The sequence below is a fragment of the Primulina huaijiensis genome, chromosome 2 (genome assembly GCF_012295235.1).
Source record: "Primulina huaijiensis isolate GDHJ02 chromosome 2, ASM1229523v2, whole genome shotgun sequence".
Lineage (NCBI taxonomy): Eukaryota > Viridiplantae > Streptophyta > Magnoliopsida > Lamiales > Gesneriaceae > Primulina > Primulina huaijiensis.
This window is the reverse complement of record NC_133307.1, coordinates 28,199,873-28,218,853: the sequence shown is the minus strand read 5'-3', so window position 1 is coordinate 28,218,853 and position 18,981 is coordinate 28,199,873. Positions and strand designations below refer to the sequence as shown.

The following is an 18,981-nucleotide window of genomic DNA, read 5'->3' as shown; positions in this document are numbered from 1 at the left end:
TATATATATAAGGACCAAAAATTGGTTTTTTAAGGACCAAAAATTGGTTTTTGAATTATTATACGATTTAAATATTGGAGTTATACCGTTACCATATATTATAACTTTCGAAAAAACGACGAACTCTTGGTTATAAAATACGTAAGGTTCATATAATTATTGATAATTTAATGGTTATACTTACGTTATAAAGATATATTTGACCCAATAATCGTTGTAGTCCTTGCGTTAAGAACACTTTTAAAGCAGAGAACCTCTTGTCTTCCCTTGGGCAAGTGTGTTGAAAAGGTATAAATAGCGGCACAAGTGGGAAGCATTTCTCCATATGAATACAAAATGATAAATTGGTCTTCCTTTGGTTCTATTTTTTTTTTTATGGCGCGGAAACATATTGTATTTATCATTTGATGTGTATTGGGTAAACTTTTGGATTAAAGCAATAATTTATAAATTACGTTAGTCAAGTAAACTAAACTGTACAAGCTCTCTGTAACAAGCTCGTGCAAGAAAATGTCGATAGAAAGATTTGAACTTCTGGCCATTTGTCAATTATTCAAATACTCCATCAACTCGGACAATATTAATTGAGGCCACTTTGGTATTATTTCTTGATTGTATATCAACTTTATCTCTTCGTTGTTTGAGTAGGTATAAGATAAATCAAATCCTTAGTGGATTTGTTATCTATTTATATGATGAATTTTTATTTCGAAATTATTAACATAGGCGGTAAATTTTATCACCACAACCATATATGGTGCATTCGTAGATTTGTCGAGGTTGTTGTAGTTCGTGGAATTTTGATTAATAACCAAATATTACGATTTAAAAAAAAAATCTAAAACCGAAAATTCAATTAAACGGATTGATTTAGACTCATAATCAGCCACAGAAAATCATATCGAATACAAAAATATTTTATTTATTCAGCCGTGTCTCAATAATTACATTATTAATTAAAAGTAAAATTAACAAGAAAAAAATGATGTCATCTGATTTTATAGCGGTATCATATTTGATTTATTATTAATTGCAAAAATAACCACTTTATCTGTAATAAATTAAAACCATTTATCATATAATAATTTTGGTAAAAACTTATGTGAGACGGCCTGACGGATCGTATTTTATGAGACATATATTTTATTTGGGTTATCAATGAAAAAGTATTACTTTTTTTTACTAAGAGTATTACTTTTTATTGTGAATATCGGTAGAGTTGACCCGTCTCACAGATAAAGATTCGTGAGACCGTCTCACAAGATGCCTACTCAATTTTTTTTTAGAAATTCAAAAAAGCAACGTTAAATAGTTGCATAGCCTCGGCCATCAATCGTTTTGTTAAACACCATAATGGAGATTGTGTATACTACTTGTGCGAAATTACGATATTGTTGAAAACTTTTCATTATTATCAATTCAATTATCCGTGTTTTCAAATTTTGAATACATATATCTCTTAAAATATATATTTTTCTCTATATTAAAGATTTGATAACACGGAGATGTGTGTACAGAGTTAATAAATTGTTTTTACATGAAGTTTTTAACAATATCGAGATTTCACGTGAGTAGAATCTAAGTAAACCGTCCAGTTTGTAAATGAATTTAGATATGTATTGCTTTTATTGCAATATATTTAATTAACAGCATCGCAATAATGGTACTTGGCATGTTGACCAGTGAAAAAGGGTGGTGGAGACTTCTTCCTATAAAATTTTGGGACCCAAATTTACTCCACTTTGAACGGCATTTGAGTAAAGTTTAGCAGCCCGTTGCGTCCCATCTCTCTTGTTTTTCCATATTCACATTGTCACCACATCGGTTGATTCGACCAGCGGTGAGCGCAATACCTTGCACCATAAGTCGGGTCGTATATATTTTTCATGTAAGGTTATGTGTTAGAACGATGTGAAAGAATGTCTCATTGAATTTAAAATGAGAATAATAAACATTCGGTTCTACAAGAAGTCGTTCGGTCGAAATAAAAAAAGAAATCGTTTTCTTCTTTGTTTTAGAATCGAGTCCGAACTCGAAAATTTATGTTATAACCTATTTTGATCCATATTAAATTAATTAACTAAATTAATTAAAACAAATATATATATCGAGCAATCAAGCATGGAGTCAGTAAATGTAATTAATAATATATGGCTCATTCTTTTTTTTCAACAATTCTATAAAATCACATATTACATCAAAAATTTTTTTTAAAAATTATAATTTATTTTAAATTATCATATTTTTTGAGCCTATTGCGCAGAAGTCCAAGTTACTATTTTTCTACAAACTAGATAGAACAACGTTTCAGGGCGAGACAAGACATTAAAATAGTAAGAGGATTTCTACAAGTTATTGCCAATCCAAACAAATCCCGATCAAATAAATTAAACTAGCATATGCAGGGCATTTTGCGTTTCTACACGAAAAAACCACACTCATATATATAATTTTGTTATGCTGCATACTTTCGATATTCACTTGTGAGCACCAGTGAAGTGATACAGATCTGTTTGATGTAAAGTTTTGATATTTACATATCATCTAACAAGAATGTATCACCTCATCGATGAGTAGATAAGTCGTGCAACATAACAAAATTATATATCAATTTACTCTAAATCATTCATCCTTCGCACTTCCACCCGTTTGTACTTGTTTTTATATCTTAATTAGGCATCCCAAAAATCGCGATTCGGACATTTATTACTGTATATATATTATATTTATATATTAGGGAAAGACACCCCTTATTAATGACAAATAAATAATAATGACAAATAAATTACATATTATTTTTCTTAGTTGATCAATTTGAATTAAATATTGTCGAAGTGGAAATAAAATATACAAGAGGCCATTCGAAAAAAGGGGTTAAAAAAAAGCATTCGGCGCACATATGTTATTATAATAATAATAATAATAATAGTCTTCTTATGAAAAGAAAAGGTGCATGTATATGTTATATATATTATATATTATATATTATATAAAATGGGCAGTGCAATGGCCAAAAAGACTCCGAACTGAGGAGAGCCAATTACTTCCCTTTCCTCGAGAGTATTTATATATACATCAACCCTTCTCATTCAATGATTCATTGAGCATTAAATTTTTGCCTTACAATAATAATTTTTTTTTTAAAAAAAAACCCAAAATTTTCTCTCTTTTCTTCTGTATCAGAAGCAGAGGTGAGACTGAAGATGGGTGGGGATAAAGCTCTGAGCCTCGAAGAAATCAAGAATGAGACTGTTGATCTGGTATTTTTTTCCTTTCGTCCTTCTCTTGATCTTATTATCAAATTCTCGTTTTCTGGGAATTTCTGTTTTTTGAAGTGTTTTTTTTTTTTCAAAGTTTTTCATACATTTTCTGGATGAAAAATGTAATATATGTGTGTGTGTTCTTGATTTATTTTTATTAATGTAGTTATTAATGTGTGTAGATTTTTTAAGTGAATGAATTTGTCTAAAATAGAAATTCTGATCTCGTCTCTCGTGTTTTTAACTGAATTGAAATTGATTGATTATTTTTTAGTGTTTTTAGATTATTAATTGTGATTTGAAAAAAAAAATCTTACATTTTTTATGCATTGAAAAATAGATATGGTGAAATGATGTAGTTATTTTTTTAAAAAGCTTGAAACTCGGAAGATTAGATACGATAATAGTTATATCTTGGTTATAAATATATTAAATTTTATTTTTATTTAGATATAATATTTTCTCACCATCTTTTAGTAGTTAGTGTGTAAACAAAACAAGTAAAATTAACAAATTTGCACGCTTTCTTCGCAATTAATTTCCTTTGGAAATTTTATAGAAAGTAAATTCTATCTTTTGATGTTTAGTTTTCGAAATTTTTTGTCAGCAGTAATTAATTAAATATAAAAAATTTATGATTTTTCAGAAATTATTATTTATATATATATATATATAATTTTTATATAAGGGTACAATATTGTTGTACTGGTTCCGTAGTACTTTGACTCTGTTTGTTTATTAATTAAATTTGTTTTTCTAGCTGTTTCCTTATTTTATGCCACGCTATCTCGGGCTCTTTTTACTATTCAGATCGAGACTTTTTTAAGCCAATTTTTATTTTTATTATTTTCCTGATAAATTATATATACTCATTTTAATGTGATAAACAAGACGATAATATAGTATAGATTCTTTAATGGGGTATTCGATTAGTCATGCAATGTACTAACAAGAAAGTAGCGTAGCATCGGATTCCAGTTTGGCGAGTGGGGTTCATGTGATGTTGAATTTAAACCATTTTCGCTGGCTAGAAATCCATTTGGGCCCGGTCCCTTGACAAAAGTCAGCTTCGTCTTATTAAACTTGTAGATTTTTTTGTCTTTCATATGTTTCAAAGTTGATCTTTCATATGTTTAAAAGTTGATTATGATTACTAATAGAGATATGGTCCTGTTTAACTATATCTTTAAAGTATGAAAAGTAACTTAATGTGATCCTACGAGGGAAGATCAAGATAATACAACCAATGAAACCGAGATGGAAGCTGAACTTAATATGAAGGCATTTGTGAGTATGGATGTGTGATCCTACGAGGGAAGATCAAGATAATATAACCAGTGAAACCGAGATGGAAGTTGAACTTAATATGAAACATAGTTGTTCACAATGGTATAAGCAGCTTAGAAATAATATATTTTTGTTTTTGAACTGGATATATCATATATATAATGGTGTCGAGTAGTCATGCTTCCCAATGATGATGAGGTATTAAGATTTTATGAAGAAATAATTTATATGATATTTTTACGTGGCTGAACGATTTTAAACATGGTTTTAAGAACAACAGACGTTCGATCATGTATGAGTTGTTAACACTATGTTCCTGTTATCCACCAAATAACAGGAAAAAGTTCCGATTGAGGAAGTTTTCGAGCAGTTGAAATGCACTCGTGAAGGGTTGAGTTCTGAAGAAGGAGCCACAAGGCTTCAAATTTTTGGGCCCAACAAACTGGAAGAGAAAAAGGTATTAATGAGTTTTGTTTCCTTGGATATGATAACAATTGGGTTGCATATAAATCTCATAATTTGTGTCATGGTGATTCAGGAGAGCAAAATTCTCAAGTTCCTCGGCTTTATGTGGAATCCACTATCATGGGTTATGGAAGCTGCGGCTATCATGGCGATTGCTCTTGCTAATGGAGGTGGAAAACCGCCGGATTGGCAAGACTTTGTTGGTATTGTTTGCTTGCTGGTTATCAACTCTACTATCAGTTTCATCGAAGAGAACAATGCGGGAAACGCTGCTGCGGCCCTTATGGCTGGTCTTGCTCCTAAAACTAAGGTGTGTTGTAGTTCAAGTTTTCGACACAATAATGTTGTCTTATCCCATTAATGAAGTAAACCTATCTTCAATTCTAATAATGGAAAACCATGGAACTTCCTGTTCATATCATTGCTTGTTACTTGATTTTCACTGGCTTCTTGTTTTGGATGGTTTCTTGAAAATAGGTCCTCAGAGATGGTCAATGGAGCGAGCAGGAAGCTGCCATTCTGGTTCCTGGAGATATAGTAAGTATCAAATTGGGAGACATTGTCCCTGCTGATGCCCGTTTGCTCGAAGGTGATCCATTAAAGATTGACCAATCCGCCCTCACGGGAGAATCCCTTCCAGTGACCAAGAATCCTTACGACGAAGTTTTCTCGGGTTCCACTTGCAAACAAGGTGAAATCGAAGCAGTAGTCATCGCCACTGGTGTCCATACCTTCTTCGGGAAAGCGGCTCATCTTGTGGACAGCACAAACCAAGTGGGACACTTCCAGAAAGTTCTCACAGCAATCGGTAACTTCTGCATTTGTTCGATCGCCATTGGTATGCTGGCCGAGATAATCGTGATGTACCCGATTCAGCACAGGCCATATAGGAAGGGTATCGACAATCTCCTCGTTCTCTTGATTGGAGGCATTCCGATCGCTATGCCCACCGTCTTGTCTGTGACGATGGCTATTGGATCCCACAGGCTGTCACAGCAAGGCGCCATCACTAAGAGAATGACTGCCATTGAAGAAATGGCAGGAATGGACGTCTTGTGCAGTGACAAGACTGGAACTTTGACTCTTAACAAGCTGACTGTTGATAAAAGCTTGATTGAGGTTTTTGCAAAAGGGGTGGATCCTGATCTTGTTCTGCTTCTTGCTGCAAGGGCTTCAAGAACTGAAAATCAAGATGCTATTGATGCTGCCATTGTTGGCACACTCGCTGATCCAAAGGAGGTACACATCTTTTATAAAGATTATGTGTTCAAAATTTCAGATCGATAAAATAGAACATGTTTACGATTCTCAGGCTAGAGCTGGCATCAAGGAGTTGCATTTCTTCCCCTTCAACCCCGTGGATAAGAGGACGGCTTTGACTTATATTGATTCAGATGGGAATTGGCATCGTGCCAGCAAGGGAGCCCCTGAACAGGTACACTCGTCTTTTTTTAATACAAGATCGTGTGTGGAGTCCACGGGCCCATGAAAGAATGGCAGCGCATAAAAGGCTCCACTCACAAATACTTCGCATTTGTCCGACTCTTCGAAAATCTTGTTAGAAGAATCTGATGTAGCACATTAGGGTATTATTCTTGCAGTATACCATATCATACTAAGTATCCTTTTTCTTTGTTTTTCCCATTCTCTTTAATCAGATTTTGACTCTATGCAATTGCAAGGAAGACCTGAAGAAAAAAGTTCATGGTGTAATTGACAAATTTGCTGAGCGTGGGCTACGCTCCTTGGCTGTTGCCAGACAGGTTTGTTATAAACCGCTTGCCTGAGTGTCCGACATTTCCACATGCAGCAGTGCGTATATGACATAAATGTTTTTATATTTGCAGGAAGTGCCAGAAAAGACAAAAGAGAGCCATGGTGCTCCATGGCAATTTGTTGGGCTCCTATCTCTTTTTGATCCACCGAGACACGATAGCGCAGAAACCATCCGCCGGGCACTAAATCTTGGTGTAAATGTCAAAATGATTACTGGTAATTGGATGATTCATCACAAGGATATGCATCCGTGCTGAAGCCACAGTTTGTTTCTTCTAAATTTATCCATCAATCATTACTGTTTCTCTGATATAGGCGATCAACTTGCCATTGCTAAGGAGACTGGACGTAGGCTTGGGATGGGAGTAAACATGTATCCATCAGCTTCATTGCTTGGGCAACACAAGGATGAGTCTATAGCTGGCCTTCCTGTAGAAGAATTGATTGAGAAGGCCGATGGTTTTGCTGGGGTCTTTCCAGGTTGGTGATTTGTAAACATTTCTTGATTTTTAAACTTGTATTTGAGTCTAAGAATTTCTTCTATTTGGAATCCCAAAAATGGGAAATTTACTGCATTTTTTGTTCCGTACAGAGCACAAATATGAAATAGTGAAGAAGTTACAGGAGAGGAAGCACATTGTTGGAATGACAGGAGATGGTGTCAACGACGCCCCTGCTCTGAAGAAGGCAGATATTGGGATTGCCGTTGCTGATGCTACTGATGCTGCAAGAAGTGCTTCTGACATTGTGCTAACAGAACCTGGGCTTAGTGTCATCATTAGTGCAGTGTTGACGAGCAGAGCTATTTTCCAAAGAATGAAGAATTACACAGTTAGTTTCATCCGCTTACCTTCTATTTAATCTACACATTAGTATGAAACAAATTGTTGAATTTATTGATAATAGAACTTTAGCAAAGAGAGAATGTAAATACGACACAAGATTTATGTGGTTCAACCATAATCACTTTCATCTTAGACACAATGTTAAAAAGTCAAAAACAAGACAAAACTCTATAGGTCACGCTTAATTAGAAAGATATAATTCCTCCTTTATATAGATGAAGGTATGTTAGAATTAATGTGAAAGGATATCTTTGACTCGATGATAAAATTATCATGTCGAAGATATACTCTAATCTTTAGATAGGTCCAGCGCAAGTTAAAGTGTTCTTTGTTTTTGTTTTGCAGATATACGCAGTGTCAATCACCATCCGTATCGTGGTAAGCTGATTGTAGCATTTAATGATCTAAACTCTAAAGTACTTTTGACATGTTCAGTCCTCGTATCATTCAATTCTTGTTTGCAGTTTGGTTTCATGCTTATCGCCTTGATTTGGAAGTTCGATTTCTCTCCCTTCATGGTTTTGATAATTGCCATCCTTAATGATGGTAACTTGTCAGATTATGCATTCCCATTTTTTCATATTTTTCTCCCCAAAAAACGTGGGAATATAAATTAACAAATCTTGTTTACATAGGTACAATTATGACTATCTCAAAAGATAGGGTGAAGCCATCTCCGTTGCCAGATAGCTGGAAATTGAAGGAGATTTTTGCCACCGGCATTGTACTTGGAGGTTACCTTGCATTGATGACTGTTATATTCTTCTGGCTGATGCATAAGACCGACTTCTTCCATGTAACGAATATCAATCTGTCACTGTTTTCATATATATATATTTTTTTGCTTTCGCATTAATGATTTAAACAATTTTTGTGGGCCATGCAGGACAAATTTGGAGTTAAAAATATTCGAGACAGTGAGTACGAAATGATGGCTGCTCTATACTTACAAGTTAGCATTGTTAGCCAGGCCCTCATTTTCGTGACCAGGTCACGCAGTTGGTCATTTGTCGAACGCCCTGGATTTCTGTTAGTGACTGCATTCATCATTGCACAATTGGTAAGATTTACCTATCCTAGACATACCATAGAAAACATGTTGACTTGTTAAAATGGTCTGAATTTTAATCCTTGGAAAACCGATTTGTTTTGGATAGGTCGCTACTCTTGTAGCCGTGTATGCCAACTGGGAATTTGCTAGAATCAAAGGATGTGGTTGGGGATGGGCTGGTGTAATCTGGCTTTACAGTATCGTTTTCTATGTGCCGCTCGACTTGATGAAGTTTGCTATCCGTTACATCTTAAGTGGAAAGGCTTGGCAGAACTTGTATGACAACAAGGTATATATATATGTTAACAATTTCTGTAGAACATGAAACCTTTCTCCAAAATGCTGTTATTTGGCTTTTTAACAGTTAAAAGATTTAAGTTACACTTCTATCACCGTCCATACAATCTTAATATTTTTAGTTTTTCTTCTTTGAAATAGATCGCTTTCTCAACCAAGAAAGATTATGGAAAAGAGGAGAGGGAAGCACAATGGGCTCTTGCTCAAAGAACTTTACACGGCCTCCAAACACAGGAAGCTTCAAATATTTTCAATGAGAAGAGCAGCTACAGGGAACTGTCCGAAATCGCTGAACAAGCCAAGAGGAGAGCTGAGATAGCGAGGTATATAGATATCGATCCGGTTTTACTTCCTTTTTTTCAAGAAAACGTTCCACATGTAGTAAAAACATGATCTGCTTTAATTTTATTTTTGCACATGCAATAGGCTGAGGGAGTTGCATACCCTTAAGGGACACGTCGAATCAGTCGTCAAGCTTAAAGGGCTCGACATTGAGACAATCCAGCAGCATTACACCGTTTGACGAAGAAGCCAAATGAGTTTCTCATGCGAATCAGCCAGAGAATTAACTAGTCTGATTTAAAGCAAAACAAAATGATTTCTCTGCCTCACTAGATAAAACTTTCTTAGAGGAGAGAAGAGGGTGTACAATTTATTCTGTTTTCTGCTGTATATGAAAGGGGTGGCAGAAGGATTTCTGTCTTATCTTTGTCCCCTTTTATGAGTAAAATGATATCAGTACCATAAAGGAAAAATCTTTTAGAAAAATGTGTATTACAAGTTCTAGATGATGACAAACTTAAGATATCTTTTTATCTTCTAAAATTAATCGTCAAACCTCCAAAATGGCAGATGCGTTTAATCTTTAAAAAACAAGAGATCGTAAAAACCCTCATCTAATTTAACATAGGGGGTTTGATGTTTTTGATATTTCACAAAGACCATTTGTTTGGTGTTTAAATTACCACACTTGTCTAATCTTAGCAATCTATGTAATGTAATCAAATAGGTCAACTTCTAGAATTTCTTGAATGGTTCATTTGCCTCCTATACCACTCCTTTACCATTTCCATCCTAATATAAATCAGTTATGACACTAAAGAATTTTGAAAAATAAAAAATGTCAAGTAGAAGCGTGATTGCATTCTTCAATGGAGATATATAGCCAAATATATAATGGAGCATCTTTCGTAAAATGCAGGGTTAGATGATTGTATAGAGGTCAAGTTCCATCTACGAAATTATTTATTCGTGAATATTTATCAATATACATGTGATCAATTGATTTTTCGGTACACCACACATATTGATAAATATCCACAATTGGGGTGATGTCTTTTAACTCTTAAGGTAACATAGAATTTTCCTTATTCGACATCTTTGTATTAATATGCATTAGTTTTGAACAAACATGGAAGGACTCATAAAGAAATCGAGATCAAGATCGTTAATTTTTATTATCGAGATAGTTTAGAATATTTATTTGTTACTTCTTTTCAGAGTATGTTTCTTATACTTTATCTAGGTTTATAAGATCTCAACACCACGTCGAATGCATGTGAATTCTAAATTTATAAGATCTCGATACCACGTCGAAGATATATCGATCCGTTATTGTGACGGTTTAAAATATTATTATCTCAACTCGTCTATTTTATAGAAGGGAACGAGCCGATCCCACGTCCCGAGTCGATCCCACGTCCCCAGCTCATTTCTTATATCTGTATGTGCATATTAGACAAGGTGCGTCGTGGAATAATTCCCGGTGAGAATCTTCGTACCTTTCCACCGTCAGAAATTTACAAACGAGGCGTTTGTATTAGATGTTTACATATTTTCCTTTTACCTTTTGCTGATCCAAACTGATTCTTCATGTTCCCAGTCAACTCTAGAAATTTCTATGATACGCGTGAATCTCAATAAACATTCTGCAATCATCGCACCTTTTTGATTCATATGGCTGAGGACATAGCTCATACAGAAGTCAAACATCCTCAGGCACCTCCACCGGTGAGCTCCATCACTCTCTTCATATTTTCCGGCCAGAAGAAGCCATTGGTTCTTCTACGATTGTCCTAAATCTTGATTTTTAGGTGTTATAAAACAATTTTAGAATGCCTATTTGAATTCTAATTTATGCATGTGTATCGCCGCTCGGATTCTTGATGGAGTTGAGGAAATCCGTTCTGTAAAGATTACATTTGTGTCTTGCATGATTTCAGGCAGGATTAGGAGTTTTCTTGTGAATTTTATAAACAAGAAGTTGATTGAAAATGATGGTTTGATGATTGATAGTTATTTCAAGATTTTGATTTTTAGTTAATTAAAATAGTATTCTCGTGCTTTTGAAGTCCAATTTTTTTTCCTTTTCATTATGCATGCAGATTGTTATTTTAATAATTAATTGGAGAGTATGTTTCAAATTTGTAGTTTGTGGAGGTAGAATGCAGGAGTTCAGGCAAGATTCTGCGTTTTTCTTCTGGTACTGAAGCGGGTTTTGCGGTGAATTTGATAAATAAGAGGCTACATAATAAAAATGACAGTGGTGGTATTGCGAATATTACACTTGCTTCACACATCGAGGCAGTGAAAGAAGGGGAAGAAGAGCCAGTTAGCTTTGGCCCCAATTCAGTGCTCGTTAAGTATGGTCCGGATTGGAAGTTGCGGACTGTGGTTCATTCATATGGTGATTCAATGTCATGTGATATTCTATCTTGGTTTTGGTTGGGGATGACCTATAAATTTATTGGAGGCAACTTAGTTTATCTGGGGCAAAGTTGCATTTTTTAATAAAATTACCGATGTTTGAATTTTGGGGAACATCGCTTATTGTCCCATTTGATCCACCCCTGGTTTTTTATATATGATCCCAAATTGTGATCACCACCAGTAGGCGAGTTGCGGGTCACAAGGTTACTTATATCCTTTTCTTTACTGTGTTTTTTTTTAAATAGGTGATAAAGGGGTACACATTGAACCAACTCGAGTTCGGAAAGTATCTGCTAAGGTACGAGTTTTGGTGCGAAATCTTTGAATTATGAGTTTTGACTAAATGACATTCATGTAAAACAAGATTAGTGTACAGGAGATTGTGAAAGGACAATCCCGGAGATGGCATGTAGTTCTATGATGTGTGGTTTCCTGTGTCTGATCTTTTTTTGGATGTATTATTGTTGGGATTAGGTTGCTTAGAAATAAGATGTCAGAAAGCTGGTGGCTTTTGATTGACCCTTGCCATAAAAAAAAATCATGAGAAATTGGTTGGAGCAGTATGGTATTGAATGCGTTTGAATGAAGAAGCTGATTCGGAAAAAGCCGGTGGGTTAGGCCTTTGAGCTTAAAAGAGTGTTCGATATGCTGAAATTAAGAATTTAGAAAATGTGGCTGTTAAAGCCTGTGTTTACCTTTTCAAATAAAAAAAACCAATTCTTACTATTATATCTGAACATAAATATGCTTACGCTTGTTTCCCAAAAAAAAAAAGAATAAAAAAGCTTAGCTTTATAAACTTTTATTTTAATTCTTGCTGAATCCAAACTCCATTGTATGTTGTAACCTTTTTCCAGCCTCAAACCATTCTAATACAAATATATACTCATTTTCTAAAGAAAACCATGAAAAAACAAAATCAAGTGTAAAACAAGCATCGTTAAAAGGAAAGTCTTGATTTTTTTGTTGATTTGGTGACACATCCTGCTCTTTTCACAAAACTTTACTTTTCATACTGTGTACTCATGATATGCATTTAGCTATCCTGTCCAAGATATAGGCACTTACGTAACTTCTACTTTTATACTCACCAAATTCCTTACAAAAACATGTAAGCTAGATCTGTTAGGCAATTGATATTTTTGGTTTTCTCGAGATAAGATGATTTTGGTGGCAGGGAAATCACTGGTGATCTTATGTTACCTCAATAATGCTGCATCAAAAACACTTTTTGATTCATTTCTAAAAAAAACACTTCTTGATTCATTTCTAAAAAAAACACTTCTTGATTGTGATTCTTGTACGAGTGGTATTTTGAACGACATTAATGTATGAGGCAAATGGAAGACTGTTATATCTGTGATTTCTTGGTTTCTACGGTATTATTGGTAAAATTTAGTTACCGAGGGATCATCAATGACAATAATATATTCCCCTACTGTGTTAGTTGCTTAACATTGAAGTTTGGGGTAGAAAAAAGAGAGAAGTGAATACCTAATTTTTTGTATGCTATACGTTGCATAGTTTTCTTAATAGGAATTGTTGGCTCACGACTATCATTATTTACAAAGGCTATCTAATAATGCATTGTTACCTCAACAGGGTCTTGCTGATTCACATTCTACAAGGTCTGAACCACAATCACTGATCAGTTTGGTGTACGTTGGAAAGATATTACTTGCTTTTTTTCTGATGTTCATGTTTGGGGCTGTTATTACGATGTTTCTTGAAAATCTTCCAAGACTCATCTTGTATATCAATTCATCTGTATGATTCATTGATTCTGATGCAGTAAAGCCATAATTCTCTGTATCTTATGTCTTTAAGAGTAGCCAGTATAGTATGCAAGTTCTTCCTTTGGTGGTCTCGCTCGCTACAAGATGCTAGATAATTTTACCTCGAAAATAATTGACTTGGTGATTTATTTTAAGAACCATTTAATTTTGAGAAACATGGTCAAAAGCATGCATAGTTTTGGTCTTTGTCTAAAAAAATTGGTTCATAATCTGGAAATTAGAAGTCAACTGTTTAATTCCTTTCTAAGGGAAGATAAAACCAGTGATGCGATCTGACAAAGCTATGTAATGTATGGGGGACGGGGGTGACTACGTGGAACTTCTCACTCAGTCCAATTATACATGCATGGTCATATATGACCATCGATGAAATTGTTCTGTGGTTAACTTATTCTGTTGATCTTCAATGGAACCACGGAACCATGGTGGCTTGCATGTTCCGATTATCTTCTTATCTGTTCTATCCTTTGCCAAATTCATCATATATCTATAATCTTGAATCCCTGAGGTAAGATGTACACTTTGAAATAAGATTATAATTAGTGGAAATAAGACCAGTTGTTAGATAGCTGGTAGATTCGGGCACTTTATAAAAAATAAAACTTCAAAAAAATTTCATGCCATAGCTCGAATCACTCAAAACTCATATTCTTGACTACATTACGAGCAACCATGGATATTTAATTTTTTTTTATGAAGAAATGAGAAGAAAACTACATTTAATTTATATAAATTACATTATATAAGACAATTCCAACTTCTTAAACCTTAAATAATTAATCGGCCAAAATTGGGAAACATTACAGCATTGGCTAAAAACATGAGGAGAGCTAACGTAACAGTAACATTACACACTGAAAAGAGTTGATTCGTCCAGCTCCTTTTTTTTTGTTGTCTTTCTTCCAAGTTCAGCTTACACAACCAGAAGCACAGCACATCCATGACATAAACTAGACCTACTAATATGAACCTACAAAGTACTAGTACCCTAGACAGAGAGATGATAGAGCCATTTTTCTTCAAACGATTATACAAAACTCAAAAATTTAAACTGGGATCCGGCCATCGGCTGGAGTGAAACCAGGTGCCTTAGAGAGAACAAATTTAGGTACTGAGTACTGATCGGGTTGTTCAGCTAATCATTGACTTGCAGGTCATGCACTTTCTTATGCAGAATTGATTCCATGGAACGGATTCTTAGAATGGGTGTCAATTTCTTGAACACGAAATAATGTCTTTTTTTGAGAACCTTCTAGGCGTCCATTTTCCCGCTGTCGGTATTAAATAACAGAGCTCGCTAATGATAGTTCGTGAATCTCACTCAGCATCCACTCCTCCCCTGTTTGACCTCCAAGGACTATAGCTCTTGTCCCTCCAACAACGCATGTACTGTGTCCCCATGCAAATCTTGGAGGTCGCCCAGGTACGTTTAAAATTCTCCAGGTTGGCTTCTCTTCAGTTGGATCAAGCATATAGAGCTGGGATGCAGAGTGCAGACCTGCCACAGAGCCACCAAAGACAAGGATTCTACCACCAGGAAGACTCACAGCCACATGATCAAGTCGAGGAGGAGGAACTATGCCCCCTGGATTACCGGCACCAGGCATACCACTGCCTGTGACAGATCTCCAGCAGGGCTCGTCCTCGCTAAGATCCATGGTGAACACATCACTTGATCGGAACCGTAGAGGACCACTTTTGGCAAGACCTCCAAACATCAAGATTTTCCTACCACCATAAACGGATAACGTATGACCCAAACGTGAAGGTGGAGTCCACGCTACTGGTATCTCTCGCCACACGGGTTTCTCCATTGAAAGATCGAGCAAGAAAGTGTCACTCAAAAGAACTCCGGAATCAGCACAACCACCAGACACTATCAGCTTTGTCCCATCAAGGGTGCAAGAGCTATGCCATGATCTAGGAAGTGGTGGAGCTATGCCGGAGATTTCACGCCAAGTAGGGTGTTTGGCATCCAAATCCAACAAAAAGACATCATTGAGCAAGCCTTGTCTACCACAGCCCCCAAATAGAACGAGATGAGAACCATTCACACAAGAAAGAGTGTGACCCCATCGCCCAGGCGGTGGAGAACTCACTTTGACGTATTTCCATTCGGGATTGCTGGAGTTCAGATCCAATACAAATGTATCATTCATGGGCTGCATGTTGACACCTTCTCCACCAAAAAGAACGACACGATTCCCAACAGCACATGCACTGAAGTTGCAACGGGAGGGTTCAACGGCACCTCCAACGGTTAGTTTTCTCCATGCTGCTGCTTCCAGAGTGGTAAGCTCCCTTGCCAATCTGCCCCAACCTAATCTTTTAGCGCCAGGCACAGCTTCTAATATTCGAGTTGTTTCACTACCCCATGCATTTTGACAGACCATTTGCCACAGGTCTTCATTCTTTGTTAGCTCATAAAGCCGCCGACAAACTGAGGAGATAGATGCTATATCCCTTGGGCTAAGTCGTGAAAGAATGTTCATAGAAAGTACTTCATCGCTCAAGTGCATTATCCCACAAATCCCACGGCTAATATTCCGACTCCCATCTAATACCACTTCGCGAGAAGAAACGTTAAACCTTGCAGATGCCCTCACAGATTCCGAGGGTGAAGATCCAGGTAGTGGACCCAAATCAAGGGTTGCTTCTGCAAACACCTGTATGCCAATTATATGTGTTATGGTTTCATTATCACCATATATTGGTGTCATGTGCAACCTATTCATCAGAGGGGATCCATCTTTTCTAAAATTCAATAGTTCTCCTTGAAACTCAATCCCTTCCTCAATGCATCTTCTCATGTCAGCAACTACCGAGGAGTTCACTAGAGGATGCCTTCGCTTAGCAAATGGGCCTCTGCATTGCAAGAAGCGGCTACAAAAATTTGAACAAAGTCAGAGACATGAGTAGCATACATATCAACCAGGACCAAATATCTCTTGGTAGCTTCAACAATCATAGTGTCATAATTGCTGAAGTTAGGAAAATACTTGGCATTCATACGACGAATAAAAGAGAGATAATGAATTGAACACTGATCTCAACTTCTCGAATTAGCATAAGTTTTCTGCACATTACATCCATAATTTTAACATAATCCTTGACCCTGATATTAGGTAAAAGTTGAGTGCAGCGACCCAATTAAACAACAAATAAATTACAATCTTGCGATAAATAAAAAACTTACTGAAAGAAAATTCTACATTAGCAATTGTTCCCCAACTACTATCTTGTTCTTATCTAAGTAGGTGAACATAAGCTGTATGCAGGGGGAGTGAAGTAATCAAAACTTCATAATTAAGTGATAGCATTTACATAAAATATGCAATAGTCGTTTTCAAAAAAAAAAAAATTACAATAGTCAAACACTCGGTGATCAGGAAGCACACTGGATCAGAAAGCATCCAAGGTCTTTATCTTGATGTTTATTGAGGAAAACATATATCTCATAACCGAACATTTTAAAGACAACAAAATCGTGATGTGAAGACAGGAACCCATGGAGAGTTCAAATCCAGTTCAAGACAATAACATCAATATATTGACAACCACCTCTGGAAGAAAAAGATCCAATCAGATTAATCTCAAGATATGACTGGCAAAAAAAAAAGCCAACTTAACGTTAATGAAAAACTAAATCCTTAATTTTGGCAATTGAATGGATACATACATATAAGCTTTTCAATGAAAACATGACATCGAGTTTAAGATTCAAAGTTGCTAGCCTAAAAAGAGAAAAGCAAGTCGAGCCAAATATATGTTCCACAAAAATTAAATCACGTGAAATTACTTCTCATCCAGAAATTATATCAACAACTAAAGAAAAATTAGCAAGCATGTTCTCAAGTAGCCCAAACTGGATTTTTCTTTTTTTTTTAAAAAAAAAAAAGAATGAAATTTTCCCAATGTACATGAAATCAGCACCAACATATCTTGTAATAAAGCAGCATCAAACAGAGACATTCACTTCAAGATGAATCTCGAAGCAAAATCAAAATCACATCTCCGAAAAGAAAACAGAATTCAAGACAAAAAAATTACCAATTCCGTCCAAGAACTTCCTCAGCCCGATAGCCTGTCACCATCTCGAACACGGAATTGACATAAATAATGGGATTATCCGGCTCCAACACGTCGACAACAACAAAACCGCAAGGCGCAGGCTGCAAAAGAGAGTCCACAGAAAAGGGCGACTGGTCTCCACCACTCTTCCTCAACAAGAACCCTAAGCCAGCTCCAATCCCCTCCTCCCCATCATCTTCAGAGCTCAGATCAGACTCCAAATCACTATCCCACTCCATCAAGAAGCCGTAACCGACCTGTTTCAACCCATAATCTATATATGATACGAAAAATTTGCGGGTTTTTAAGTTTAGGCAGCGATTAGGGGCAATAGTAAATTCGTGTTGGAGACGCTAAGCTTGAGGTTAGCCAAAAACAGAGGGATCAAAAGTGGGATTTGCATGTGATAATGTTCCAAGAAAAATAATTCAGTTTGGCGAAGCAAGAAAAATCGGTTGGGGGTGAGGCGTGGATGATGCTATGAAGATAATGAATGCAACAGCAGATATTTTTTTGTAATCTTCTTTCTTCTCACCGCTTTGATAGATTCGGATTAATCATCAATTAGCTTCTACACGAACAATATAATATTCGATTTCGGCTCATTCAAGATACATATAGATTCGAACTTGAGCACATGAGCTTATGAGGATTGAATTCGAGCTCGATTTGTCTTAAAATTATTAAACTCGTGAATAACTCGAGTTATGTTCATTTATTATGTTTAACTAGTCTGACTCAAGTTCAACTCGTTAAACGAATCGTTTTCTAGCTCGTTAAATAAACACGTCGAACGTTCTTAATCAAAAAACTTAATTAAAATATGAGAATTGAATGTGTGACATGCGGTGTTTAATTATGGTTTGATTCGAGTTTTATAAGAATTTGAACCAACTCAAATTTATTGATTTTGTTTAACCATGAATCAAAGGAGACCAAACCATGTTAATTTGGTTTGGTTTGTTTTGATTTGTGTATATTTTATAAGACGGTTCGATTTGTTTTTAAAATAGGTCTCTTGTGAGATGGTCTCACGAATTTTTATCTGTGAGACGGGTCAACCCTACCGATATTCACAATAAAAAGTAATATTCTTAGAATAAAAAGTAATACTTTTTCATGGATGACCCAAATAAGAAATCCGTCTCACAAAAATATGACTTGTGAGATCGTTTCACACAAATTTTTGCTTTGTTTTGATATCAACGGTAGATTTTAAGAGTTAAATGTTTTTTTTTTTTGATTGAATGTTTTGATTATTTTCAAATAAAAATTAAATTATCTTCAAAATAATATATTATATTTTTAAAAAAATCCACAATTATAAGTTATATGTATCATATAAATATTGATAATATAATATAGGTAATGTATTTATTTTAATCCATCTTAAAGCTATGTTTTTTAAAAATAGTATTTTCTGT

At 35.4% G+C, this 18,981-nt stretch overlaps 3 protein-coding genes and 1 long non-coding RNA gene across 5 annotated transcripts; 2 read left to right on the top strand and 2 right to left on the bottom strand.

The window, feature by feature from the left end:
- The first annotated feature begins 3,018 nt into the window (after positions 1-3,018).
- LOC140971289 (plasma membrane ATPase 4) lies at positions 3,019-9,788 on the top strand. The gene is made up of 16 exons (XM_073433488.1): positions 3,019-3,260; positions 4,885-5,004; positions 5,086-5,322; positions 5,490-6,251; positions 6,325-6,447; positions 6,671-6,775; positions 6,860-7,004; positions 7,104-7,268; positions 7,381-7,619; positions 7,979-8,011; positions 8,098-8,179; positions 8,269-8,429; positions 8,520-8,693; positions 8,791-8,973; positions 9,123-9,304; positions 9,408-9,788. Exons 1-16 carry the CDS (start codon positions 3,204-3,206, stop codon positions 9,502-9,504), a joined length of 2,865 nt encoding a protein of 954 aa, XP_073289589.1. The 5' UTR covers positions 3,019-3,203; the 3' UTR covers positions 9,505-9,788.
- Positions 9,789-10,731: 943 nt separating this feature from the next.
- On the bottom strand, positions 10,732-11,005 carry LOC140971288 (uncharacterized). Its single transcript, XR_012174285.1, has 2 exons — positions 10,889-11,005; positions 10,732-10,849 (listed from the first exon to the last, which is right to left on the bottom strand). It is a non-coding gene; the product is annotated as an uncharacterized lncRNA (long non-coding RNA).
- LOC140971287 (uncharacterized) lies at positions 10,796-13,502 on the top strand. 2 transcript variants are annotated; one of them, XM_073433487.1, is made up of 4 exons: positions 10,796-10,991; positions 11,412-11,667; positions 11,936-11,988; positions 13,293-13,502. In XM_073433487.1, the coding sequence occupies exons 1-4, from the start codon at positions 10,938-10,940 to the stop codon at positions 13,461-13,463; spliced, it is 534 nt and encodes a 177-aa protein (XP_073289588.1). In that variant the 5' UTR covers positions 10,796-10,937; the 3' UTR covers positions 13,464-13,502. The 2 variants fall into 2 exon arrangements, with proteins under 2 accessions (XP_073289588.1, XP_073289587.1); XM_073433486.1 differs by having other exon boundaries at positions 11,412-11,682.
- A 686-nt stretch (positions 13,503-14,188) lies between these two features.
- LOC140971285 (adagio protein 1-like) lies at positions 14,189-18,102 on the bottom strand. Its single transcript, XM_073433485.1, has 2 exons — positions 17,537-18,102; positions 14,189-16,369 (listed from the first exon to the last, which is right to left on the bottom strand). Exons 1-2 carry the CDS (start codon positions 17,794-17,796, stop codon positions 14,767-14,769), a joined length of 1,863 nt encoding a protein of 620 aa, XP_073289586.1. The 5' UTR covers positions 17,797-18,102; the 3' UTR covers positions 14,189-14,766.
- Positions 18,103-18,981: the final 879 nt, after the last annotated feature.

Excerpts from the sequence above, each read along its gene's own strand:
- LOC140971285 (XM_073433485.1), bottom strand. The coding sequence starts at position 17,796 with ATGGAGTGGGATAGTGATTTGGAGTCTGATCTGAGCTCTGAAGATGAT. Across the intron at positions 16,370-17,536 it reads GAAGTTCTTGGACGGAATTG|CCGCTTCTTGCAATGCAGAG; the intron begins GTAATTTTTTTG and ends AAATTTTTGTAG.
- LOC140971287 (XM_073433486.1), top strand. The coding sequence starts at position 10,938 with ATGGCTGAGGACATAGCTCATACAGAAGTCAAACATCCTCAGGCACCT. Across the intron at positions 10,992-11,411 it reads ATCCTCAGGCACCTCCACCG|TTTGTGGAGGTAGAATGCAG; the intron begins GTGAGCTCCATC and ends TCAAATTTGTAG. Across the intron at positions 11,683-11,935 it reads ATATGGTGATTCAATGTCAT|GTGATAAAGGGGTACACATT; the intron begins GTGATATTCTAT and ends TTTTTTAAATAG.
- LOC140971289 (XM_073433488.1), top strand. The coding sequence starts at position 3,204 with ATGGGTGGGGATAAAGCTCTGAGCCTCGAAGAAATCAAGAATGAGACT. Across the intron at positions 6,776-6,859 it reads CCTTGGCTGTTGCCAGACAG|GAAGTGCCAGAAAAGACAAA; the intron begins GTTTGTTATAAA and ends TTATATTTGCAG. Across the intron at positions 8,694-8,790 it reads CATTCATCATTGCACAATTG|GTCGCTACTCTTGTAGCCGT; the intron begins GTAAGATTTACC and ends TGTTTTGGATAG.